General features: G+C 33.4%; 1 protein-coding gene across 2 annotated transcripts in view; it reads left to right on the forward strand.

Moving 5' to 3' along the window:
• The window catches only part of GLRA3 (glycine receptor alpha 3), a 185273-nt gene extending 170582 nt beyond the window's left edge, over window positions 1–14691 (forward strand). The window contains exons 10-11 of one of the 2 annotated variants that reach the window (XM_004610392.3): window positions 259–366; window positions 13585–14691. In XM_004610392.3, coding sequence (XP_004610449.3) covers window positions 259–366; window positions 13585–13632 — 156 coding nt within the window. In that variant the 3' untranslated portion in view covers window positions 13633–14691. Of the gene's footprint in view, window positions 1–258; window positions 1330–13584 lie in introns of those variants that run through there. The other variant, XM_012933167.2, reaches the window with a different exon arrangement.
• The last annotated feature ends 7523 nt before the right edge of the window (window positions 14692–22214 follow it).

The following is a 22214-nucleotide window of genomic DNA, read 5'->3' on the forward strand; positions in this document are numbered from 1 at the left end:
CAATACCAAAATATGTAGACAGTGCCAAAATTTTTCCACTAAAATATTTGATAGAAATTTTAATGGGCACATATTTGTAATCCAGTAGAATAAATGACGTTCAAATGGCAACAAAGAAATCTCGTCATTATGTGCTTCCCATTACCTTTTTATTCTAATGATATAACAATAATATGAGAAATCGTAATCATTATGATTTTTCTGTTGCATTGCTTTAATCCCCTACTCATGGATTTTCGAATCCATTTTTTGTGACAGGATGATGAGGTAAGGGAAAGTCGATTCAGCTTTACAGCATATGGAATGGGACCGTGTCTGCAAGCAAAAGACGGTGTGACCCCTAAAGGCCCCAACCATCCTGTCCAGGTAATGCCAAAAAGCCCGGAGGAAATGAGAAAGGTCTTTATCGACCGAGCCAAGAAGATTGACACCATTTCTCGAGCCTGTTTCCCATTAGCCTTTTTGATTTTTAATATTTTCTACTGGGTTATCTATAAAATTCTTAGGCATGAGGATATTCATCAGCAGCAAGATTAAGTCTCTGGAAGTAAGTAAAAGTGAAGGGTCAATTCAAAAGGAAGTTTCTTTGCCATAGGTATGTGAGTGAGGGTGTGTGTCTGTGTGCTGTGTGCGCGTGTATTATTCAAATGATCACTAAAGTATTAAAACAGTATTGGGGAAGGTTTTACTGTGATTTGCTATGCAAAGTCATGAGACAGACTAAAATTCTTAATAGGTACATAATAAACATATATCCTGGGGAATCTGTTTCATATAAATTATTATTTGTTCTTTCATAGTAAATAATTTCAGTGCAAGAATTACTATCAATGTGTTTGTATGTAATGTAATATGTTATAATAGTACAAGTGAAAATACATTTGGAATTCTCGATTTTTAACTCAGTGATATGAGTTATTTACAAATAAAATTGCACAGAAAATTTTATAAAGGAAAATGAGGCAATGTTGAAGAAAATAAAAATCAGTAAGGATTATTTTCTTATGCTGCAATTGAAATAAGAAAATACTCAGCTACTTGTTGGAAAATTCATTCAATATTGACAAAGTATTTTACAAATACTGTTGCACTAACTTACATTATAATAAAAACATTTCAAATCAGAAGATAAATTAAAAAATCTTTATTGTTTGGATTATAAATTCATTATCTAAATACTAAATTTTCCTTCTTGGAAATTTAAAGCAAATGATTTAAATGATCAAATCCTATACAAAAATCTACTTTTCTTAAATTTTGTATCTCTATGAATGAAGCAAAAATCACTAACACATTATTGTTTTTAAATGTGTTGTGGCTGAGGCTATAGAGATAGTCCAGTGGATAAGAAAGTTGTCTTATATATGACTTACCCGGGGGTCCAATCCCTGGCACCCCACAAGTTCACTGAGCCCCACCAGGTGTTATTCCTGGGGGCACAGAGCACAGGAATAATACCTGAGCCAAGCTGGGTGTGGTTCCCAAACCAAATATTAGTAAATAAGAAATTACAATGTGCTATTGCTATGTAGTTTTAATTATTGCTGAGCACTGATAATTCAAACCAGCATTCTTGTTTCTGTCAGACCTTTAATGTCTGCTTAATTGTCTGTATCTAATTATGTTTAATGTTTTGATAGAATTGAACAAAATTCAGTAGGACTTTTATATTTTATTCAGAATGAGAGTATAAAATTCAATGGAATTAAAGTATTTGCATTTTGTAAAATGAACTTAATGAAAACAATAATGGTTTTATGAAAGGTTTTTAATAAGAATCATTTCCCATTCAATAATTCAAACTCAATGCCAATAGTAAATAGAAAAGATTTTAATTCTAAATTCTATTATGTAGTTTCTATAAAGTAAGCATTGATTGTTTTTATATTTATGAATTAATGATTTTAATATAATACATTCACTAGTTGTGAATAGTTTCAAATGAAATTTTTACTTAATATTTATCATGCATTAACTTGTTTCTAAGTGCAATCATATGATAGAGTTTCGGGTTAAATTGGACCAAACTAATTTTTTCAAAGTTTTATTATTTTTTGCATAAGTATTATTCTTTAGACTTTAAAAGTTTTTTTAAAAAATCTGAATGCATTTTAACATTTAATTACTGGTCAGATTTGAAAAGGCTTACTGAATTATTGACAGAAAAAGGTTTAAATAGTATGGAAACAAGCTACGATTTAAAAGAGAAAAATGAACAAGCTTGAACTGGATTTTACTATTTTCTGGGCCTCTATCACTCTTTAAACTGAAAGCAAGAACTGCCATTTAAAGTTGAAAACTTCTCAATGTTAATGAATTTTAATCTATTCAATTATATTTTTAAGATAACTTCAAAAATTATATGTTTACCAACTTTTGCTAGTGAAAAACCAAATGCCCCCTCCTTTGTAAGATATTTAAAATAATAAGGGGGAAACATTATGTTTAGAATTCAATGTAAATACCATAACTAAAAAATTACTATATTTCCCTACCTTAAGGCCCATGCATACAAGAGTTGAGCATATGTTTCTTCATTTAGTGTGTATCAACAAAAAAATAGGTAAACATACTAAAGATGCTCTTTGTATTCTCCAGAAGATAAACTAAAGAGTTTGAAGTAATGATGAACTACATTTTTTCAATGTCTCTGAAATACTTGAACACATTTAGCTCTCTGACTCAAAAGGAAATTCGCAAATATCACTTATTTCCATATTTTAGATATTAAAATATCTGTTTTAAACATAAATATTGGCTTAATATTTAGGTTTAAAGATTTTAATATTTAGGTTTAGGCTAGAAGATACTAACCACAAAACAACTTGTCAGCAAGTTCGTAGAAGCTTCCTTATTTCACTAGTATTATACTTTATTTAGGTATAGATCTACATGCCATTTTATTTTTACACTATAGAAAGATTTTGATAACTATCATCATATGGTAAAAGTGTTCATTGATAAGAATAAACTCTAATAAACTCTTACAAGATTCTTCAAACTTAGAAAGCAAAGCAGGAAGGTAGTACAGGAGTTAGGGAGCTTTCCTTGACACACAACTGACCCCGGTTCCATCCCCCATACCACATAAGGTCAGCCAAGAGTCACCCCTGAGCGCAGTGCCAGGAGTAAGCCCTAAGCACCACCAGGAGTGGCCCAAATACACTCCCCCAAAAAATAAAATTAAAAATGAAAATGGATGACAACATTATAATTTGTAAGTCAGCTAGGTTTTTTTTTTACCTCAACAGTCTGTGCCAAAGTTTAATATTTCAAATTTTAAAGACCAGCAAGTTTTTTAAGATGAGAAAGGTAAAGCATGTATACTTTGTACTAACTACTCACACATATATTAGAATTCTGTTATGAGTATTCTGAAGTAACTACACTAGAACATGTGTAATTTTTATACTGCAACTTATTTTGGTTTTTAGGTAATTATGTATTTCAGAAATTAATACATAGCTCCATTGTAAGTATTTTTGCATATTTGTATGTGCCAATTTTTCTACACTCTCCCCACGTTAAAATTGCAGTTTATTTGTAATGGGAAGCCAGAACTTTCTTTACTACTTAAAATAGATTCCAGAATCACTGTGGAAGCAGATAATAATAATAATAATAATAATAATAATAATAATAATAATAATCAGTGGACTTTAAGACTTTTCCAACCTTTCCAAACATTTCTCATAATAGTTTTTGGGAGAGTTTCTGAAACTTCTATAGGCTATATCCAAGGAATCAAATTCTGTGACAAGTGTATAGTCTATGGTTATAGGCTAATAACTACCTTGATTAATTACTTAGAAATGCTTTAAAATCCTTATGTCCCTAAAATATGAATCCATGCAATAGGTTCATTTATTTTTTTCCTAGAATTTTAAGGTAGATAATGCAAAATTGAGGGGAGAAATTTGTCTACATGTTTAATAGGTCAAAGAAAGTTAACTACTTTAGCCCAATATGTTTTCAGCAATCATGTTATAGCAAACAATAGACAACTATAACACTATCTTTTGGTCCAATTTTAAAAACGTGCATTTCCTGTTTCTGTTTTTTCCCCATTTTTGTTGTTTTGGGGGGCCACACCCTATGATACTCAGGGGTTATTCTTGGCTCTTCCCTCAAGACTTACTCCTAGTGGTCCTCAGGAGACCATATGGGATGTCAGGAATCAAACTTGGGTCAGCTGCATGCAAGACAAATGCCCTACCCACTGGACTTTCACTCCAACTCCCTCTTTTCCTGCTTTTTAACATATATAACCCAACCTACCAGTCAGGTGGGGAGATTCAGCATTATATTGGTGGTTAAATGCTCCTTGACATATTAATGAAATAGACTTGTGAGAGTAAGGACTGCCTATGCTAAAGTTGAAAGTATTCTTGATATTAAAAGCAGGAAATTGGCAGTATTGAAATGTAAACTATCCCTTAGCAACTAAAAACACCAAAGAATAAGATTCTGCAAATGGAAATGAACCAACAGTCCTTACACCCATAGTCCCTGAGGTCATGCTGCCTCCAAAATTGGTACATATACTTTATAATACATACAGATAAGTATATATGCTCCAAAGTTATCAGCGTGTAACATCTGCACTTCTCATCTGATATTGTACTTGTAAATGAAAGCAAGTCATTCAAGCACACACATAAATTTAGATATAGGCCACAAACATTAATGAATGCAGATTATATAATGATTGCCAAATGGTGGGCTTGTTTAAGAAAGATTAAGAGAATAAGTATATTTATACCTGAAAGGTACTTGAATTGTAACAGTCTCTCTGAAGCAAATAAACTTAATCAAAACATAAACTATAAGATAACAATTATCCTGCTTTAGTGAACTGATGAGCAGATTAATCAGGAATTGCTTTATTGACTCAGAATATTTATTGCATCTTTATATTTGCCAGATTGTCATTTGGATTATGACAATCCGAATGACAAATTTAGTTATGTCAAATTCACCTGTCAAATTTAGTTATAATAATGATACCTTGCTCATTAATTTAGGTTTGTAAGTCCATTTGTAAGATCATTGACATATTTAATTTAACTTCTGGACTTAGCTATATACTAATATAATGATGTCAAAACTCTTAGCACAATTAGCTCTAATTTATAGCCAATTGATGACTTCATGAGCATTTATTTCAAAGATGAATTCAATTGCAACCATTGCACCTTTGCATTAAATGACAAATTACAATATCCTTTAAGAGGTTACTGCTATAGTCAAATCCTAAAATCAAAATTGAAAGATTTTCTGGTTATGGATTTTTAAACAATTTTGACAACGTATCTTCTTTTGGGGGGAAGGGTTATTGAACCTCTTTGAGTAATGGGTGATAAAAAGGCAGGACTAAGAACCCTTAAATTGTGTAAAATGAGAAAAAATGGAATATAATGGCTTTGTGGTATTGTTCTTGACAGTGCCTTCAAAAGCTTTAATATATCCTCTATTCTGATCCACATTTCCATTCATAGCGCTACAGGAATATCCTGTCCATCTCAATGCTCATTGGAATAATAACCTTAAGCACAAAACGACTCTTCTAGTTGCTGTAACGTATTTATTTTAGACCTTGAAATTTATCAAATCATCACTCTGACAACTTAAAGGGACACTACAATTATTAGAAGAAATAATTACACCTTGTGGCTGTAAAGTAACCTGATATTTCAATAAGATATTTTAGAAAGTTTAGACACCCACTTTCCCAATTTGAGCGAATGCAAAAAAATGCCAATAATGCAAGTTGTACTTCTATCTCTTTTAGAAGATTTTATTTTCTCTTTTATGTACTACAAAGACAAGAACAAATCTAGAGTTTTTGTTGTTACTGTTGCTTTCTTTTTAGGTCACAGCCAGCAATGCTCGGGGGTTACTCCTAGCTCTGCACTCTGAGATTCTTAGGGACCATATGGGATGCCAGGGATAAAACCTGGGTCGGTCTCATGCAAGGCAAATGCCTTACCTGCTTTGGTCCCCAAATGTAGGAATTTAAAGTTCTAGCTATCCCACTTTATGGTTCCATAATGCAAACTTCATGAATAAGAGACAAATTTAGTTATGTCAAATTCACAGTGGTGCCTTGCATGCACTGACTCAGTCCCTAGCTAAGCACCACCAGTAGTGATCCCTGAGCACAGAACCAGGAGTAAGCCCTGACCACCACCAAATGTGGACCCCAAACCAAACCAAACCAAACCAAACAGGAACAAAAACTCCATAAATCAACAGGGAACACTCTTATTTGTATTCATTTAATTAACTTTAACTTGTTGTCCTAGTTCCTGTTTCTCTTTATTATCTCTCCATCGATATATTAAAAACTAAATTTCCGTACAATAACTGCTGCTATTCAGATTACTTGGAAAGAAAAAATATGTGTGTTCTTCCATAACAAAAATGCAGAGAGCCCATCTGAAAACTGTAATTGTCTGGGACTTGGAAATAGCTAGGGTAGGGAAAACATTCTATAGAAGTAATTTTCCAGACATCAGGCCAGAGTACAGAAATTTGTAGATCAGACCCTCAGCCTGGTGTTTCTCTTTCTGTGCTTTCCATTTGTCATCTCTTTCCTTTCTCTCCCCCACCCCACACATGCACATGCACATACACAATTATAATTACATGTTGTGAATAGGATCAGATACATAAAACTGGAGATGAAAACTGAGTCAGCTTTTCTGGAGAAAGGCCATAAATCTGTTATCTATTTTTACAGTATATATCATTCCCAGTGGAAATATGAACAGTGCAGCCAATTGATTTGGCTCTCTCTAAATTATGAAATCAGAGTATTTTACCTCAACACTGTTCAAATAAACCAAGGGTAGCAGCTCTTTCTCCAACTATTAAATTTCTAATCCCTATTTGGGTTGTCTCCTAAGAATGAAAATTTTGAAGTAGTTCTTCCAAAAGACAAACTGTAATAATTGATAATATTGTATAATTTTGCTGTGTATTGATAGGCAGTTATTCTGTTTTACACATCATCAAATATAAATGTGGTGTTATTTTTAAAAACAGTGTTTTTGAGGGACCAGAGTGATGGTACAGTGCATTTGTTTTGCACGCAGAAGACAAGGGTTCGATCCCCAGCATCCCTTATGGTTTGTTGAGCATATACTGAGTGCAGAGCAGGAGTAACTCCTAAACATTGCAGGGTGTGCCCCCCAAACTACATACACACATACACACATATGTATATACATGTATATACATGTATATGTAGAGTGAGTGTGTATTCTGAACCTTAGTTGTATATCAAAATCTATTGTGCTTTTAATATATATATATGCTGGTCCTCAATATAGATTATAATTCAATTACAAAGTAAGCAAACTTATTTTTGAAGGATCTTCTACATACTTAGCACCATCTGAAGTGCTGAATTCAGTGTGTTCGGATTAAGACATAAAACTAGATTATAGGCAGAAATCCCAATGTGGGAATAATTGACAAGAACATAAAACTATTCTTCTAATAAGATGTTATTGAACACTGAAAGTTTGATCTCCTTTTTCTTTCTTTGAGTTTGTTTTAGCTGCTGTCTCTCACTATATAATTTGAATTTTCAAAGGCTTTAAGGTGTTTATTCAGCTAATGCACTTTAGCAATGTCAAAATCTTCACCATCACATTCCCTGAACAAAATTATCCATATCCTCTTAAAACCATTAGAGCACTGGGTAATTCAGTAATCACTTTGCAGATTTTATTCGACAAATTTCAAATAATTCTACTCCATTCTTATAGGGCAGTGCACCATATATTTTTCATATCTACTACCTTTTCATGGAATCAGTAAATCCACTTTTTCAGTTCCTTATGACTAGTTCTGTTTTTTCAATTCCTTGTGACTATCTCTATTCCTCATACATGCTCTTTAAGTGTGAGAAAGAAATCATGGCATGTTTTCAGGTTTATGAAACAACGGTATGTAGTGTTAGCTGTCTAGATGGATATATAGAAATGGATTTTTTTAAAAAAATAGTAACTTAATGTCATTGTCTTTAAAAATCTTCCTGTAATAGCAATAATTTTAAATTTAACATTTTAAATGTATTTTATGATATAAAGACATTGTATAAGACCCTCCAAAATAATATAGTTTTAAAACAATCAACCCAAACATAATTTATAGTTTGGAATAAAACTATAGTAAAAATATGCTGAATTGATTCAGGTGGTTTATTTTAATAGTTGGTTTTTCTCTCTGGTGTGATATTAGCAAAGATGCCCTATATGCACTTTTGTCCAACCTGACTTCTTAAAGTAAATGAGATTTCTGGGAGTAGTGGGTCAAAGGTCAGGAAATGATTCAGATGTGAGGGGTATTTGAGTATGCTTGAATAATTTTGCACTCTGTCGCTTTCATCTCCATGAATTATGCAATGGTCATTCCCTAAATTTTGTATTTTAATGTGTGATAGCTGATTAAACTTGGGAGACAGACTGTGAAGTAACCGATCATTCAATGAATATAATATAATAAGTTGTGGGAAAACAAAACAGAGATGTGTTGTATATTTTCTGTCCACCATTTAAATATTCTATATAGTCTCTTTATTATTAGTGAGATGAGATGTTCAAAGGCATATTGCCATTTTATGGTGTTAATTATTTTTATGTAGATTGAAATCAGTCTTCCTAAGTCCGTGTCTTCCTGTTCAAATGATGTCATATTTTTCCATGAAATTATACTGAAAATATACTGAAAATTTATGCATGATTTTTTCAACTTGATCCTTGTATTATCTTTTAGTTCATTTCTGCAATTAGCAGACTAATCAAAGTCATTAAATTATGTTCAGTAAATGATATTTATGTAACTGTAATTTGATCAAAAGTAATAAAAAATTAATACCTTTCAAGAATACAAATGTCTTATGACCCATTTTTAATCAGAACAAATTTCACCAGAGAATTCCATTATTCCCCTGTAAAAAAAGTCATGTCATTTTACTGTTCTGATAGACACTATTATAACCTTTGATTATAAAGGTACAGTGAGCAGGATGATGAATGGTACTTTTCTGGTCAAGTTTAAATGAAATTTTTAAAAGGTGACTTGGCATTATCATATTTATAACTTGTGTTTGAAAGTATTTTCCTCAAAATCTATTTTCAGAATAATGTAGTTATTAATTTTCTCATTTGGACTTTTTGAAATAGAATGTTGATTTGTTTTTTTGTTAATCTCGAATTTCAGATTGCCTCTTCCTCTATACAATTATATTAGAATTTAGTGATAGTATACTGAAAAATAAATGAGAGAAAACACTAAATTTTGTCTTAAAAGGTAAAATTAGGAGAATATTTCAATGCAGTTAAGTGCCATACTCTTCATTTTAAATTATGTATAATTTGTATGCAATAGTGATATATTATTTTATCTATTTTTTGACTATAGGAAAACTGAGTAATTAAAAATTCCTTTCCAGGGCTGGAGCGATAGCACAGCGGGTAGGGCATTTGCTTTGCACGTGGCCGACCCGGGTTCGATTCCCAACATGCCATATGGTCCCCGAGCACTGCCAGGAGTAATTCCTGAGTGCATGAGCCAGAACTAAACCCTGTGTATCACTGGGTATAGCCCAAAAAAAAGCAAAAAAAAAAAAATTCCTTGCCAGATTTGCATAAGATTTTTCTAGTGAGTTCATCACCCCTAAATGGTTTGGTTTTACTTGAATCATTTATCAGTATGCCATACAAATTCTTAATGAATTGCTGCCACAGAGTAAGTCAAATTATCTGTAAGCATAAGTTGTAGAAATATCTATATTTAGAAGAAGCTTTAACAATGTGGCTGCAACTTATTAACTATAATTTTTACAAATCAATTTTTATTACTATGACTTAAAATACTTTATTCTCAGTATTGTCATTATTTTCAATAGCATGAAGCTGGTTTTTTTTCTAGGTATTTTATCACAATTTTCTTTGCTGATTGTATTTTTTTGTTTCTTGATGAATTAGTTTTTAAAATATCTGCTTTTTCTTTTCTTCTTGGATCACACCTGGTGATGTTCAGGGGTTACTCTGGTTCGTGCACTCAGAAATGACTCCTGGCGGTGCTCAGGGGACCATATGGGTCCAGCCCCAAATATCTGCTTTCTTAGTAATTTAGTGAAATTTACATTATAATTTACCTAGCCTCTCATTCGATTGAATCAACAAGCTCAAGTATATAGCTTTGGGCAGTAGACAATGAAATACAAAACATATTATAAAATACTGTATTTTTACTAATTATCTTATACTAAATTGTTCTTGCTTAAGGACCACACCCGGAAGTACTCCCATCTGCCTAAATGACCTCTGGCAGTGCTCTGGGAGCCACAGGAAAAGCCAGGGATAGTCTGAGGTAGATTGCATACAAGGCAAACACCTTATTCCCTACTATCTTTCTGACCCTAAATCTTGTTTTCATTTCTTATCTCTCATTTCTTATAATTGACCCTATTATGTTTTCTCAGCATTAGTTTTTTACCCAATAGCATACTCTAAAACTTCTCCTAGGTAAAGTATAAACTGCACTGGGAAGAAAACTCACAAGCATTCTGTAACACGAAGAGTGAGTTATCTGAAAACTTACTTTCTAACCAGAAATAGTAGTAGAAATCAATAATGCTTACTTTCTTTTGGATATCTTTCTCTCCAGCTCTTCAAAACAGGGCTCTACTTTTAAGTCACCATTAAAAAAACAAAACAAAAAAAAACAAAACAAAACAACCACTTTAATCTTTTCTGTTAATGTCAGATTCCATTTTTCCCTGATAATCACTTCTGAATGACCAATTTAAAGTATTTCTCTTAATGGACCATTTTTGTAATAAATTTCCCCCACCCTCAAAAAGTAAATTATACAGATTGACCATACTTAAAATACTCTATGAAAGATTATGCTTACTAGTATAACCCTGTATTTCCTAAGCAACTAATCACTGTATCACTGTTATACTGTTGTTCATCGATTTACTCCAGAGGACACCAGTAACGTCTCTATTACACTCAGACCTGAGATTTTAGCAGCCTCTCTTTATTAGTCTTCCCCAACAATTGGAGGCTCTTTCAGGGTCAGGAGAATGTGACCTATCGTTACTGTTTTGGCATATCGAATACGCCACAGGTAGCTTGCCAGGCTCTGCCGTGTGGGTGATGCTGGGCTCTCCGAGAGGTATGTATATATCTGTTACTATATTTGGGATATGAATACACCACGGGGAGCTTGCCAGGCTCTTCCAAGCAGGCAATAGACTCTCTGTAGCTTGTCAGCTTCTTTAAGAGGGAGAACTAGGCTATTAGATGTCTCTTCAGGGAGCTTGGTTTTATAGTCTCTGGATTAGACTAAGCAACTAATAAATAAAATATTAACAAGAAATTAAGTGTATTTTTTTCAAACTTTCAAATTAGTTCATAGTAGAAAATACAAATACAGCGATGTAATTTTTCATTAACAAAATGTTGCTGGTATAAGATATATTTAAATACCTGGAAAGAAACACAGGTTTAATCTACTATATTGTATTTCATAAATATCAGAATTGATATTCCTGTTTAACTAGGTAAGCTATTATTATTTCTTGAAGCTTCTTTGTTTTCCTACACTTGAAACATGAAAACCTGCTCACTGAGAATGAGTTGGTTATTCGGGAAATACTGTTTTCATAAAGCTAACTAATACAAATATAGTAATAAGACTTATTAACTAACAGGCAATGGAACAGTCTAACTGCCAAGTTTGAAAAGTAACACTAATGTGACAGTATTCAATATTATTAGCATATATAATAACAACCATTAGTGTTACCTGTGCTACAAATGCATGGCTTTTAGTGTTATTTATTGTAGTTTTATGCAACAAAATGCATGAGCTGGCATGCCATAATTGCAATGTTTAAATATTTATTCTATCAACATACTTTATTTCTATAACTCAGAAATACAATTATACGAGGTAATATACAATTGTATGCATTAATATCAATTATGTTTTTTTGCATTCTGTCCTAAGTGAGATAGCACAATCATTTTGATACAATCAGTAAATATTACAACTACTAAAATTGAAACCCCTGGAAGTTTTCTCTAAATAAGAAAATAAATTGTAATCAGATTTTATATGCCGACTCTGGTTCGGCATATAGAATATGATTACGTTCTATATGCCAAACCAGCACATATAGAGGAGAGCCTCTCGGAGAGCCCAGCAAGCTACCGAGAGTATCTCGCCCACAGGGCAAGCCTGGCAAGCTACCGGTGGCATATTCAATATGCCAAAAAACAGTAACAGGAGGTCTCACAATGGAGACGTTACTGATGCCTGCTCGAGCAAATCAATGAGTAATGGGATGACAGTGACAGTGATAGTCAAACAGGTTGCCACAATCTTTGAAGAACATTTGCTCACACCCAGAATTGGAATAATATTGAACGCTAAGAGATCATATTACATTCAGATTCAAAGATGACATATTTTGACCTTATAAATGGAAAACACTAGAACCGAAGCCATCAGGTGGCCCCTCCCATTGGCTCTTGAATTGTGTCATTTGAAATGAGGTATTCAATAATGAGCTTTTTAATATGATGGCAATATTTTGGTTTGAAAGTGTCAGTATATTCTGTTCTTTCACAGATTCATTAAATATACTTACCATGAATAACCTACTTAGAGACTTTATTTTACAAAGGAAGAAATAGACCCTAAAGATAAAAGCAATTTTGTGCTGTGCAGCTGAATCTCTAACCACTGCTGAAACTTAAACTACACTTTTCCGTGGTTTTAGTTTTTGATCTTCAAATGGACAGCCGGTAACTCTTGGATCAGAAGTCTCTACATAATTATTAGTGTCTTCATGAAGTGACAACTTTAATATAAATGCTAAAATTTTATACACACATATACATAAATATATACATGTATAGGTATATGTATATATATGCTATATATATACTTTATATAAACTTCTTTTTAATTAAAGGAGGAAATTAGGGGACAGTGACTATATAGGTAAGGTATTTATATGCAGGGCCATAGCAGAGCAGGTACAGTATTTGCCTTACATGAGGGCCACCCGGGTTCGATTCCTCTATCCCTCTCAGAGAGCTCAGAAAGCTACTGAGAGTATCGCTCCCCTACAGCAGAGCCTGGCTAGTCACCCGTGGTGTATTTTGATATGCCAAAAATAGTAACAACAAGTCTCAGAATGGAGACATTACTGGTGCCCAGTTGAGCAAATCGATGAACAACGGGATGACAGTGATGGATGTTAAAATATGAAACAAAAAAATTCAGCTGTAGAAAGAAAAATATGCTACAGGTTACCTAGTTGGTTCTCAATTCTACTTCAATTTCATAAGGGTTCTTGGTGAAAATACTTCACCATTTTGGGGGAGCCATATTGTCGCTTTAGAGTTCATTTAAGAAACTATAACTATAGCATGGGCACTACTAAAGATATAAATTAATTTTGAAGTCATAGATATAGGTGCAGTCTCCTCATTGTGAAAATACAAATATTAACCATGTACCACATCTCTGTTTTTCATTTTATGTCAGCCCAACTCTTTCACAGCTGACAGAATGCCAAGAGGTTTTAACTGCTAGATACAGGATAATCTACATGAAAGGAATCAAGAGACAAAGAATTCTTGACTGGGTCAATCCCAGCACATGAAAAAAATGTTGTTTTTGAAATATTAACATTACTGGCTGAATTTCTTTGACTTAGCTAACCAGCTGCAGAAAAATCTCAGCATAATCAATATATAAAAGAAAGGTTCCATAGGCAATTAAAATACATTGTCAAAATGACCGAGTTTTACTCCAACTCTACCACATGTTAATTCACCTTACTTCAATAGATGATTAAAAATCTATTCCATCAAAGTAAGAATACTCTCCTCACTGCGTCTTTGAAGTCACAAAAGCAAAACTTTTTTAAGTTGACTATCCTTTCTACTATTTCTTTTTTATTTTTAATATCTGAATTAATTTTATTTTTATTTATATGTGATGATAAAATGGAAATATTTTATTCAACATTAAAAACATATGAAGCTTATTTTACCAGCACTTGGATGAAATAACTATCTCTTCTCTCAGTCATCTTGAAGAAAAAGAAAATAGTGAATCGTCATTTATTTATTGTGCATGGAAACTATAATTTAAGAAGAAAAATTACAAATAATCACTCACTTTAAAAAATAGAAAGTAATAGAAATTAATGTAAGTTTTAGAAAATTGTGATGGGGGGGCAGAAAAAACTCCGAGAGGGAAGGGGCAGAAAAAGTCAAAAAGAAGGTAGAAAATCATGATGTCTGCTAAAATTATAATATATATTGGAGAAAAGTGAGTGAACATGAAATTATTTCAGTTGAGCAAATGTTTTAAATTACTTTGAATTCTTTCTGATTCTTCATTATTCATCCTCAAATCTTTCCTTTGATATGTGTCCATACTTCAATAAATCTGCCATATTTTACTGTTTGTTTGATGTTCAATACAAAAGAGAAATTAACTTTCCATTTCTGTGCATTTATAATGACATTATCAATAGTAAAATGCATTATTAATGAAACTTCCTGAAGATATTGTTGTAACCATTTTAAAAACTGAAAAGCAAATGCATAAATCAAACCATATTCATGGCTGAAAATAAATCAAATGTTTTCAATAAATAAAATATTTTTATGTCTCTTTGTGGTGTTAGAAACTGACCATGAAATCAAGTTGATTTTAATTGAAATGTTCCCAGATTAAATATGCTGTATTCTCTTTCTTTTGCTCAATAGAGATGGCCAATCCGCTGTAATTCTCAGATCTTAGACTAGGAGAGAGTTAACTAGGTTCAGGTTTCTTGTTCAGTGTGTACCACACTTAATGAGACAATGAAAAGCAACCTGAACCTTTCAAACAGTTGTGGTAGTTTGGTTACCTGTAAACAAGATTAATTTCCTCTAGTAATTGCTACTGATAACAAAACAAAGGCCGGGGGCTGAAAATAATTCTTAATGATAAAATTATATGGATTCTTCTTTGTCTTAACTGCTGAAGTTCAGACCCATTCATTATAAGACCGCTTAAGTCAGTTCTTATGATCCTCCCTAAATCGGTGTCACCCACACACATGAAAATATGAGTAAGCTGTTTCTCATGTGCAACAAGATTTATTTTTACAATCAATTAACGAAACTAAAAGTTTGGTGATAAGAATTAGGGTCAACAGAAAACTTACATTCCTCCCTAAATTATATCTCCAATACCACATTAGTATAATACCTCTGTTTATATGTTCTTCTTAGAACTAAATTTTTTTAGAGTAGAGACCGTATGTTATTTTGTTTTGTTTTGCTTTGGGGGACTAGGGATCAAAACCAGCAGTGCTCAGGGCTTACTTTGAGGATTCCTCAGTGACCATGAGGACTGCTGGCTATAAAAACTTGGATGATCTGTGTGCCAGGCCAACACCTTAATCCCTGCACTATCTTTGACCTCATGATCATATTGCTTTTGTAACCTCCACATCAGACTCCTTGACTTGCAAGTGATCAGTAAACACATAATTTTACCAATCAATGAATTACCAAGTGTTGGTTATCATAGGAACATATTATGGGCATATAATATATTATTAAGGTGTTTCATAAGCTCGTAGTCTAAGATCCTTCATAAATTCTTTTTGAAAAAAAATGTTGGGGCTGGAAAGATAGTACAGTGGGTAGGGTACTTACCTTGCATGCTGCTTATCTGGGTTCAAACTTCAGCACCCTATATGATCCAAAGAGCCCTTTGAGGAGTGGTTCCTACCACAGAGCCAAAAAGTTAGTCCTAAGCATCACCAGCTGTGACCCCAAAACAAACAAACACAAAGAAATGTGAATATTTTGAACATAAGAACCAATTCGATTTTTGGCATATTTTGTTAATGCTTATATCCCTCCATATTAGATGTACTTAAATGATCTTTACAAAGTAGGTAAAATAATGCATATAGAGCAGCAGATGCCTCTTACTAGGAGTTTATGGCCATATACATGCCTTGAAATGGGGAAGTGTATAGTAGAAAAGAATTTGACTCAGTGTAATAGTAAACATTTATATTAAATACTCCATATCACTTTCACTGTCATCAGGTTGCTCATCGATTTGCTTGAGCGGGCACCAGAAACGTCTCCATTGTAAGACTTGTTAACTGTTTTTGGCATATCGAATATGTGTCGGGTAGTTTGCCAGGCTCTCCCATGTAGGCGGGATATTCTCAGTAGCTTGTTGGGCTCTCCAAGACGGACAGAGGAATCGAACCCCAGTGGGCCGCATGCAAGGCAAATGCCCTACCCGCTGTGCTATCACTTCAGATTGCATAAACACTTCATATAGTTTTAAAAATCATCCAATTGAGCTAGAGGGAAAAACAGTGAGTGAAGTACAACATAAGACAGAAATGTATACAGAATGATCTCTCTTATTTGGCGCATATAAAGAAATAAAATAAGGGAGTAGCAAAACACCAAAAGCAATAGAACCTGAGAACTGGTTTACAGAACCACGCTTGGATGTGGGAGGAGACTGCATGGAAGGGAACCCTGGGACAATACTAGGGGGAAGTAGACCATCTGGCAGGGGGCCATGGTGTTGGAACATCATATGATTGAAACCCTATCATTAACAGTATTGGCAATTGTGGTGCCTCAAATAAAATATTTAAAAGATCATTCAAAAATTCAAAGTGTTTTTTACTTATGCTCCAAAATGATGATTAATATTTAACATATTTAAATATTAATTTCTGATGTCTATTGTAGTAGTTACATTGTTGCCAGAATTATCACTATTAAATCCATGATCATCCAGATTATTTATAACCTGTTGTCCTCTTGGAGAGCCCGGCAAGCTACCGAGAGTATCTTGCCCACATGGCAGAGCCTGGCAAGCTACCCGTGGCGTATTCAATATGCCAAAGACAGTAACAAGTCTCACAATGGACACGTTACTGGTGCCCGCTCAAGCAAATTGATGAGCAACAGGATGACAGTGGTACAGTGATACAGTGAAGTTGTTCTAAACTTCATTATCATTACAATTACTGAAGTTGTTTTTCTGTTCGGATTTCTCCAGATTCCCTCCTATCCTATCATTTTGATTTTCTTCAATTGGTGAAACTATTCCTAATCAATGATACTCTCCATTTGCTGTTTTTCTTACTGAAAAGAAAAAAAGATCAAAAAAATTTTTATCCAAATCACCTTGGTTCTTTGTGGGACTATAAGGTATTTATAAAGAAGCATGGAGGAAAGCTGCCAATAGCACTCTGAAAAATGGGTTCAGGACACATCCAAACCACGAGGATATGAAACAAAAGTAAGTATGTGAGAGATTTATTAAGATCTGCTGAATGTTTTCGTGGCAACAGTTCTGTACCTCAGGGAATAAATCTGAGAGTACCCTGCAGCATTTCAAGCATTTTAATCCTTTTGTACTTGTGAATTTTAATCAGATTTATTTAGCTCTGAATTTTAACAGTTGGGCTTCACTAGGGCTAGCAAGCAAAAACATCTGTGATAGCTTGTGGGATCATGTTGGATTACATCAAAATTCAATGTACTGAAACTACAATGAGAGGATAGATAATATTCAAAATAAGTTTGCAAACATAAGGCATTGTGTTTAATATCTACTCCTGTTACAAATTGAGGATACAAAGATGAATGGGATATTGTGCACAGATTTCAAGTGTCCTTATATTTCAATTATTTTGCATAATTAAATAACAGGGTTCAGAAGATGCCAAAATATTTTTTCTAACCGAGTAGAACTTATCATGCAGCAAGGGTGAAAATAATATTTTAAAAAATCTTTACCGATGCCACTATGTAACAACCAAATTAGTCATCTTCAGAAGAATCATTGTTGTTGCTGGAGGCTAGTTTTGTTATGTCTGTTCATTTTGTGACTCAGTTTATGGCATATTAGAGAAACGTCAATCAGCTGTCCCAGTGAAAAACAATCGATACTTCCCTCTATATAATTGCTGCTCCAGATTTGTTGCTTCCCCACACTACCTTTCAGCTTTAACTCATGTTACCAATGACTAATGTCCTCAGAAGGACTATGAATCAGACACCCCATAAGCAAGAATTACTGGTTCAACCAATCACGTTTTAATATAGTCTGTTTCTTTCAGGCACTGTTTTGCATGTATTGTGTCTCATCGTTTGTCAAGCCAGTTTTTACATTGTTCTAGATTTACTTACATAATTTCTCCTGGTTTCGGCCAAGTATTTAATATACGGTCAATACAGATTGAAATGTTATAAACTATAATGAAACCAAGACCAAGAATGGCATTCGTTTGGAGGCTTCCATGACAAAAATTTGACTTGTCCTAACCAGGACAAATCCATTAAACACTATGACTTGTTTAATCAAGGGGGCCAATCCTGAAGAATGAAAAACAATACACAATATCATGAGATACAGGCACACATGTATAAAGGAATAGCTCAACCACCGGAAATGATTGTAAAAGGGATGAAACGTCCATTTAGGAGAACTTATTCCATTATTCACCAAATGATGCATCAAATAAAATGTGATAAGGTAAAAACTGATAAAAATATCATCATATTTTAGGCTTGCCATATACTTTGCTGGTTCATTCATATAAATATATAGGCAATTTCAGACTGAGAAAATGTATTTATAGAGATATAAAATTTTGTGTCACTTATTTATCTACTAAGGCTCCTTTAGTTACTAAAGTATAGAACTTTGTGTTATTTCTTCATGTGGATATAAATGAAATCATTTTTCCATGTATAACATCAGCTGTATAATTATTAAACTGGTTGTCATCACTCAAACCATCATTTCCATCCTAAGGATATGTTCTCATGGTCAGTTTTCCCTCAAGCTTCTTCAGTTACAGCCTGATTAGAGTGTTTCCAATTCATACCATTTGCAGTACTATAATTAGTACATGAAAAGCACATTCTATTTTTCTTGTTATTTTAACATGACCTGTATGTTTCTTATTTGAGTAGAGTAATTCTAAGGAGTCTGCACACTAGTAGCTAAGATGGCATTTTATATGCAGAGGAAATTCCAACATTATCTTCCTATTTTCCTTGTATTACTTTTCATTAAGCTATTTACTATTCTTTTAATTTTTTTTATGTATAGCCAACTCTTCTCCAACAACGGTTTTCTCAGCTTCTTGTTCTTATGGTACCTTACTAAGGTTTCTTTATGTCACTCTTTATTGAGGTTTAGTTGATAAAACTGCAATATGTGAAGAGTGTGCCATGAGATGATTCTATATACATGTACATAAACACAGAATTCACACAGTCGAGTTAATACAACCATTATTTCGCATGTTTACCTTTAAAAAATAAGTTCTCAAGGAACAAATGCAAAATAGATAAAATATATAAATTGAAATAATCAATTAAAGCTAAAAGTTTAAGGCTTACATTTCTAGCTAATTTCTACAAAACATTTAATTGAGCTACTGAAATATCATAAATTAAGATGTATTATTCACTGACTTTTAATGTATTCATTTATGTAGCCATTGTCACTTTTTTATTTCAGAACATTAAACCATCCCACACCAGTCATTCCCCTATATTCCCCTCACTAGCTATTAGTAATAATAATATTCCAATACATGAACATAACAACTTTTTTACTTTTTTGTCTAGAAATATAATGGACATTACTCTGGTGCTTACCAGGTGCAGAACACTGTGTTCTGAGCAAGATTAGATAGATTAACATGCTATCTACAAACAAAACATGTCAACTGTGAGCGTTAACAATCAATCATTTGCTTAAAAAGACTGAAAATAGCATGATATCTAAGTCCAATGAAATACTTAAGAAAAGTGTTCAAAGTGGATGTAAGATGTTCTGAAATCTAATTAAATTCACCATAATATTAGATTTTTAATCTTCTCAAACCTATTTCCTCTCTTATTTTTCTTGCGAAGCAAAGCTTTTAGTTGATAAAAACATAATCTAAGATAATGGAGGTATCCCAGGTGTTCCTCATTGCAATATGGAAAAATCTAGGCACACAATCCTCAGATTCTTTAGGATTAACTGAGTTTTATCTACATTATTTATTGAATTAAATAATTGTAATTTATTCCATTGCTTTAGGAAAATTTCTTGAATTTTGGAGTTGTAACCAATGTTATCATTATGTAAATATACCCACTACATTATGCTATGATTATTCTAAGACTACAATGGTTTATAAACATATCAAAATTATTGCATGTCTTATTAAGTATGTCTTCTATAATCATAACAGTTAAGTTCCAATAATCCTATATGTTCAATGGAATTATTTTTTAGCTTTTTAAGATTGAATATTTTCATGTAACCTATTCAATTTGAGTTCTGCTACTAAAGCCTTTTTCTAAATGTGGTGCTTCATACTTCTCCTGTAGTAAGTATAATCTGGTAAGAAAACAAAATTACATTGCTTAAAAATATGAGAATTTTTATGCTGGAAGGTAGTAATTCTAAATGCAATATTTTGTGAAAATAGAGATACAGAGAAGTCTATAGCATGTAAATAGAAATACTTAATTTGTACTTCCTTTCGAATATCAAACCAAACAAAATAAAATGCAATTATATACTATTAAATTATCTCATTACTTGGTTACAAATTAGGTTTTAGCAGATTAACTTCAATTCAGCTTATTTTGGGCCATTATTTTTCTTTATAATTTATTTTTTTATTAAATTTATTTTTAATTAAATATTAGTGAGTCACCGTGAAGGTACAGTTATAAATTTACCCATCTTTTTGCTTGTATTTCCCTCACACAATGTTCGAGTACCCATCCCTCCACCAGTATCCATTCTCCAGCACTAATGAACCCAGTATCCCTCCCACCCTCCAATTCCGTCCCTCCACCACCACCCCACCCCACCTCTATGGCAGGGCATTCCATTTTGTTCTCTCTCTCCTTTTGGGTGTTGTGGTTTGTAATAGGGGTATTGAGTGGCCATCGTGTTCAGTCTCTAGTCTACTTTCAGCATGCATCTCTTCCCGCACTGGGATCCTCAACCACATTTTACCTGGTGTACCCTTCTCTATACGGGCTGACTTTCCCCCAGCGTGTGAGGCCAGCTTCCAAGCCATGGAGCGAACCTCCTTGTATTATATACTACTATTCTTGGGTGTTAGTCTCCTACTTTGTTATTTTATATTCCACAGACGAGTGCAATCTTTCTATGTCTGTCCCTCTCTTTCTGACTCATTTCACTTTGCATGATACTTTCCATTTTGATCCACTTATATGCAAAGTTCATGACTTCATCTTTTCTAACAGCTGCATAGTATTGCATTGTATAAATGTACCGAAGTTTCTTTAACCAGTCATCTATTCTCAGGCACTTGGGTTTTTTTCCAGATTCTGGCTATTGTAAACAGTGCCACAATGAACATATAAGTGCATATGTCATTTCGACTATACTTTTTTGTTTTTCCAGGATATATTCCCAGCAGTGGTATTGCTGGATCAAATGGAAGAACAATTTATAATTTTTTGAGAAGCGTCCAAGTTGTTTTCCAAAAGGGCTGAACCAATTGGCATTCCCACCAGCAGTGTAGAAGGGTCCCTTTCTCCCCACATCCTCTCCAACAGTGGTTGCTTTTGTTCTTTTGGATGTGTGCCATTCTCTGTGGTGTGAGGTGGTATCTCATAGTTATTTTGATCTGCATCTCCCTGATGATTAGTGATGCAGAGCATTTTTTCATGTGCCTTTTGGCCATTCATATTCTTCAAAGAAATGAATCAAGCAATCCTGAAATTCATATGGAACAACAAATGCCCACGGATAGCTAAAACAATTCTTGGAAAACAGATGACGGGAGGCATCACCCTCCCTAATCTTAAACTTTACTACAAAGTGGTATCAATTAAACCAGCATGGTATTGGAACAAAGGCAGAGCCGCAGACCAGTGGAACAGGGCGGAATATCCCTACACATAACTTCAAATGTATGATAATCTAATAAGGGAGCAAGAAATGTGAAGTGGAACAAGGAAAGTCTCTTTAACAAATGGTGCTGGCGTAACTGGACAAACACATGCAAAAGAATGGGCTTAGACCTTGACCTGACACCATGTACAAAAATCAGATCAAAATGGATTAAAGACCTCAAC

The sequence above is a fragment of the Sorex araneus genome, chromosome 1 (assembly GCF_027595985.1).
Source record: "Sorex araneus isolate mSorAra2 chromosome 1, mSorAra2.pri, whole genome shotgun sequence".
Taxonomy (NCBI): Eukaryota; Metazoa; Chordata; class Mammalia; order Eulipotyphla; family Soricidae; genus Sorex; species Sorex araneus.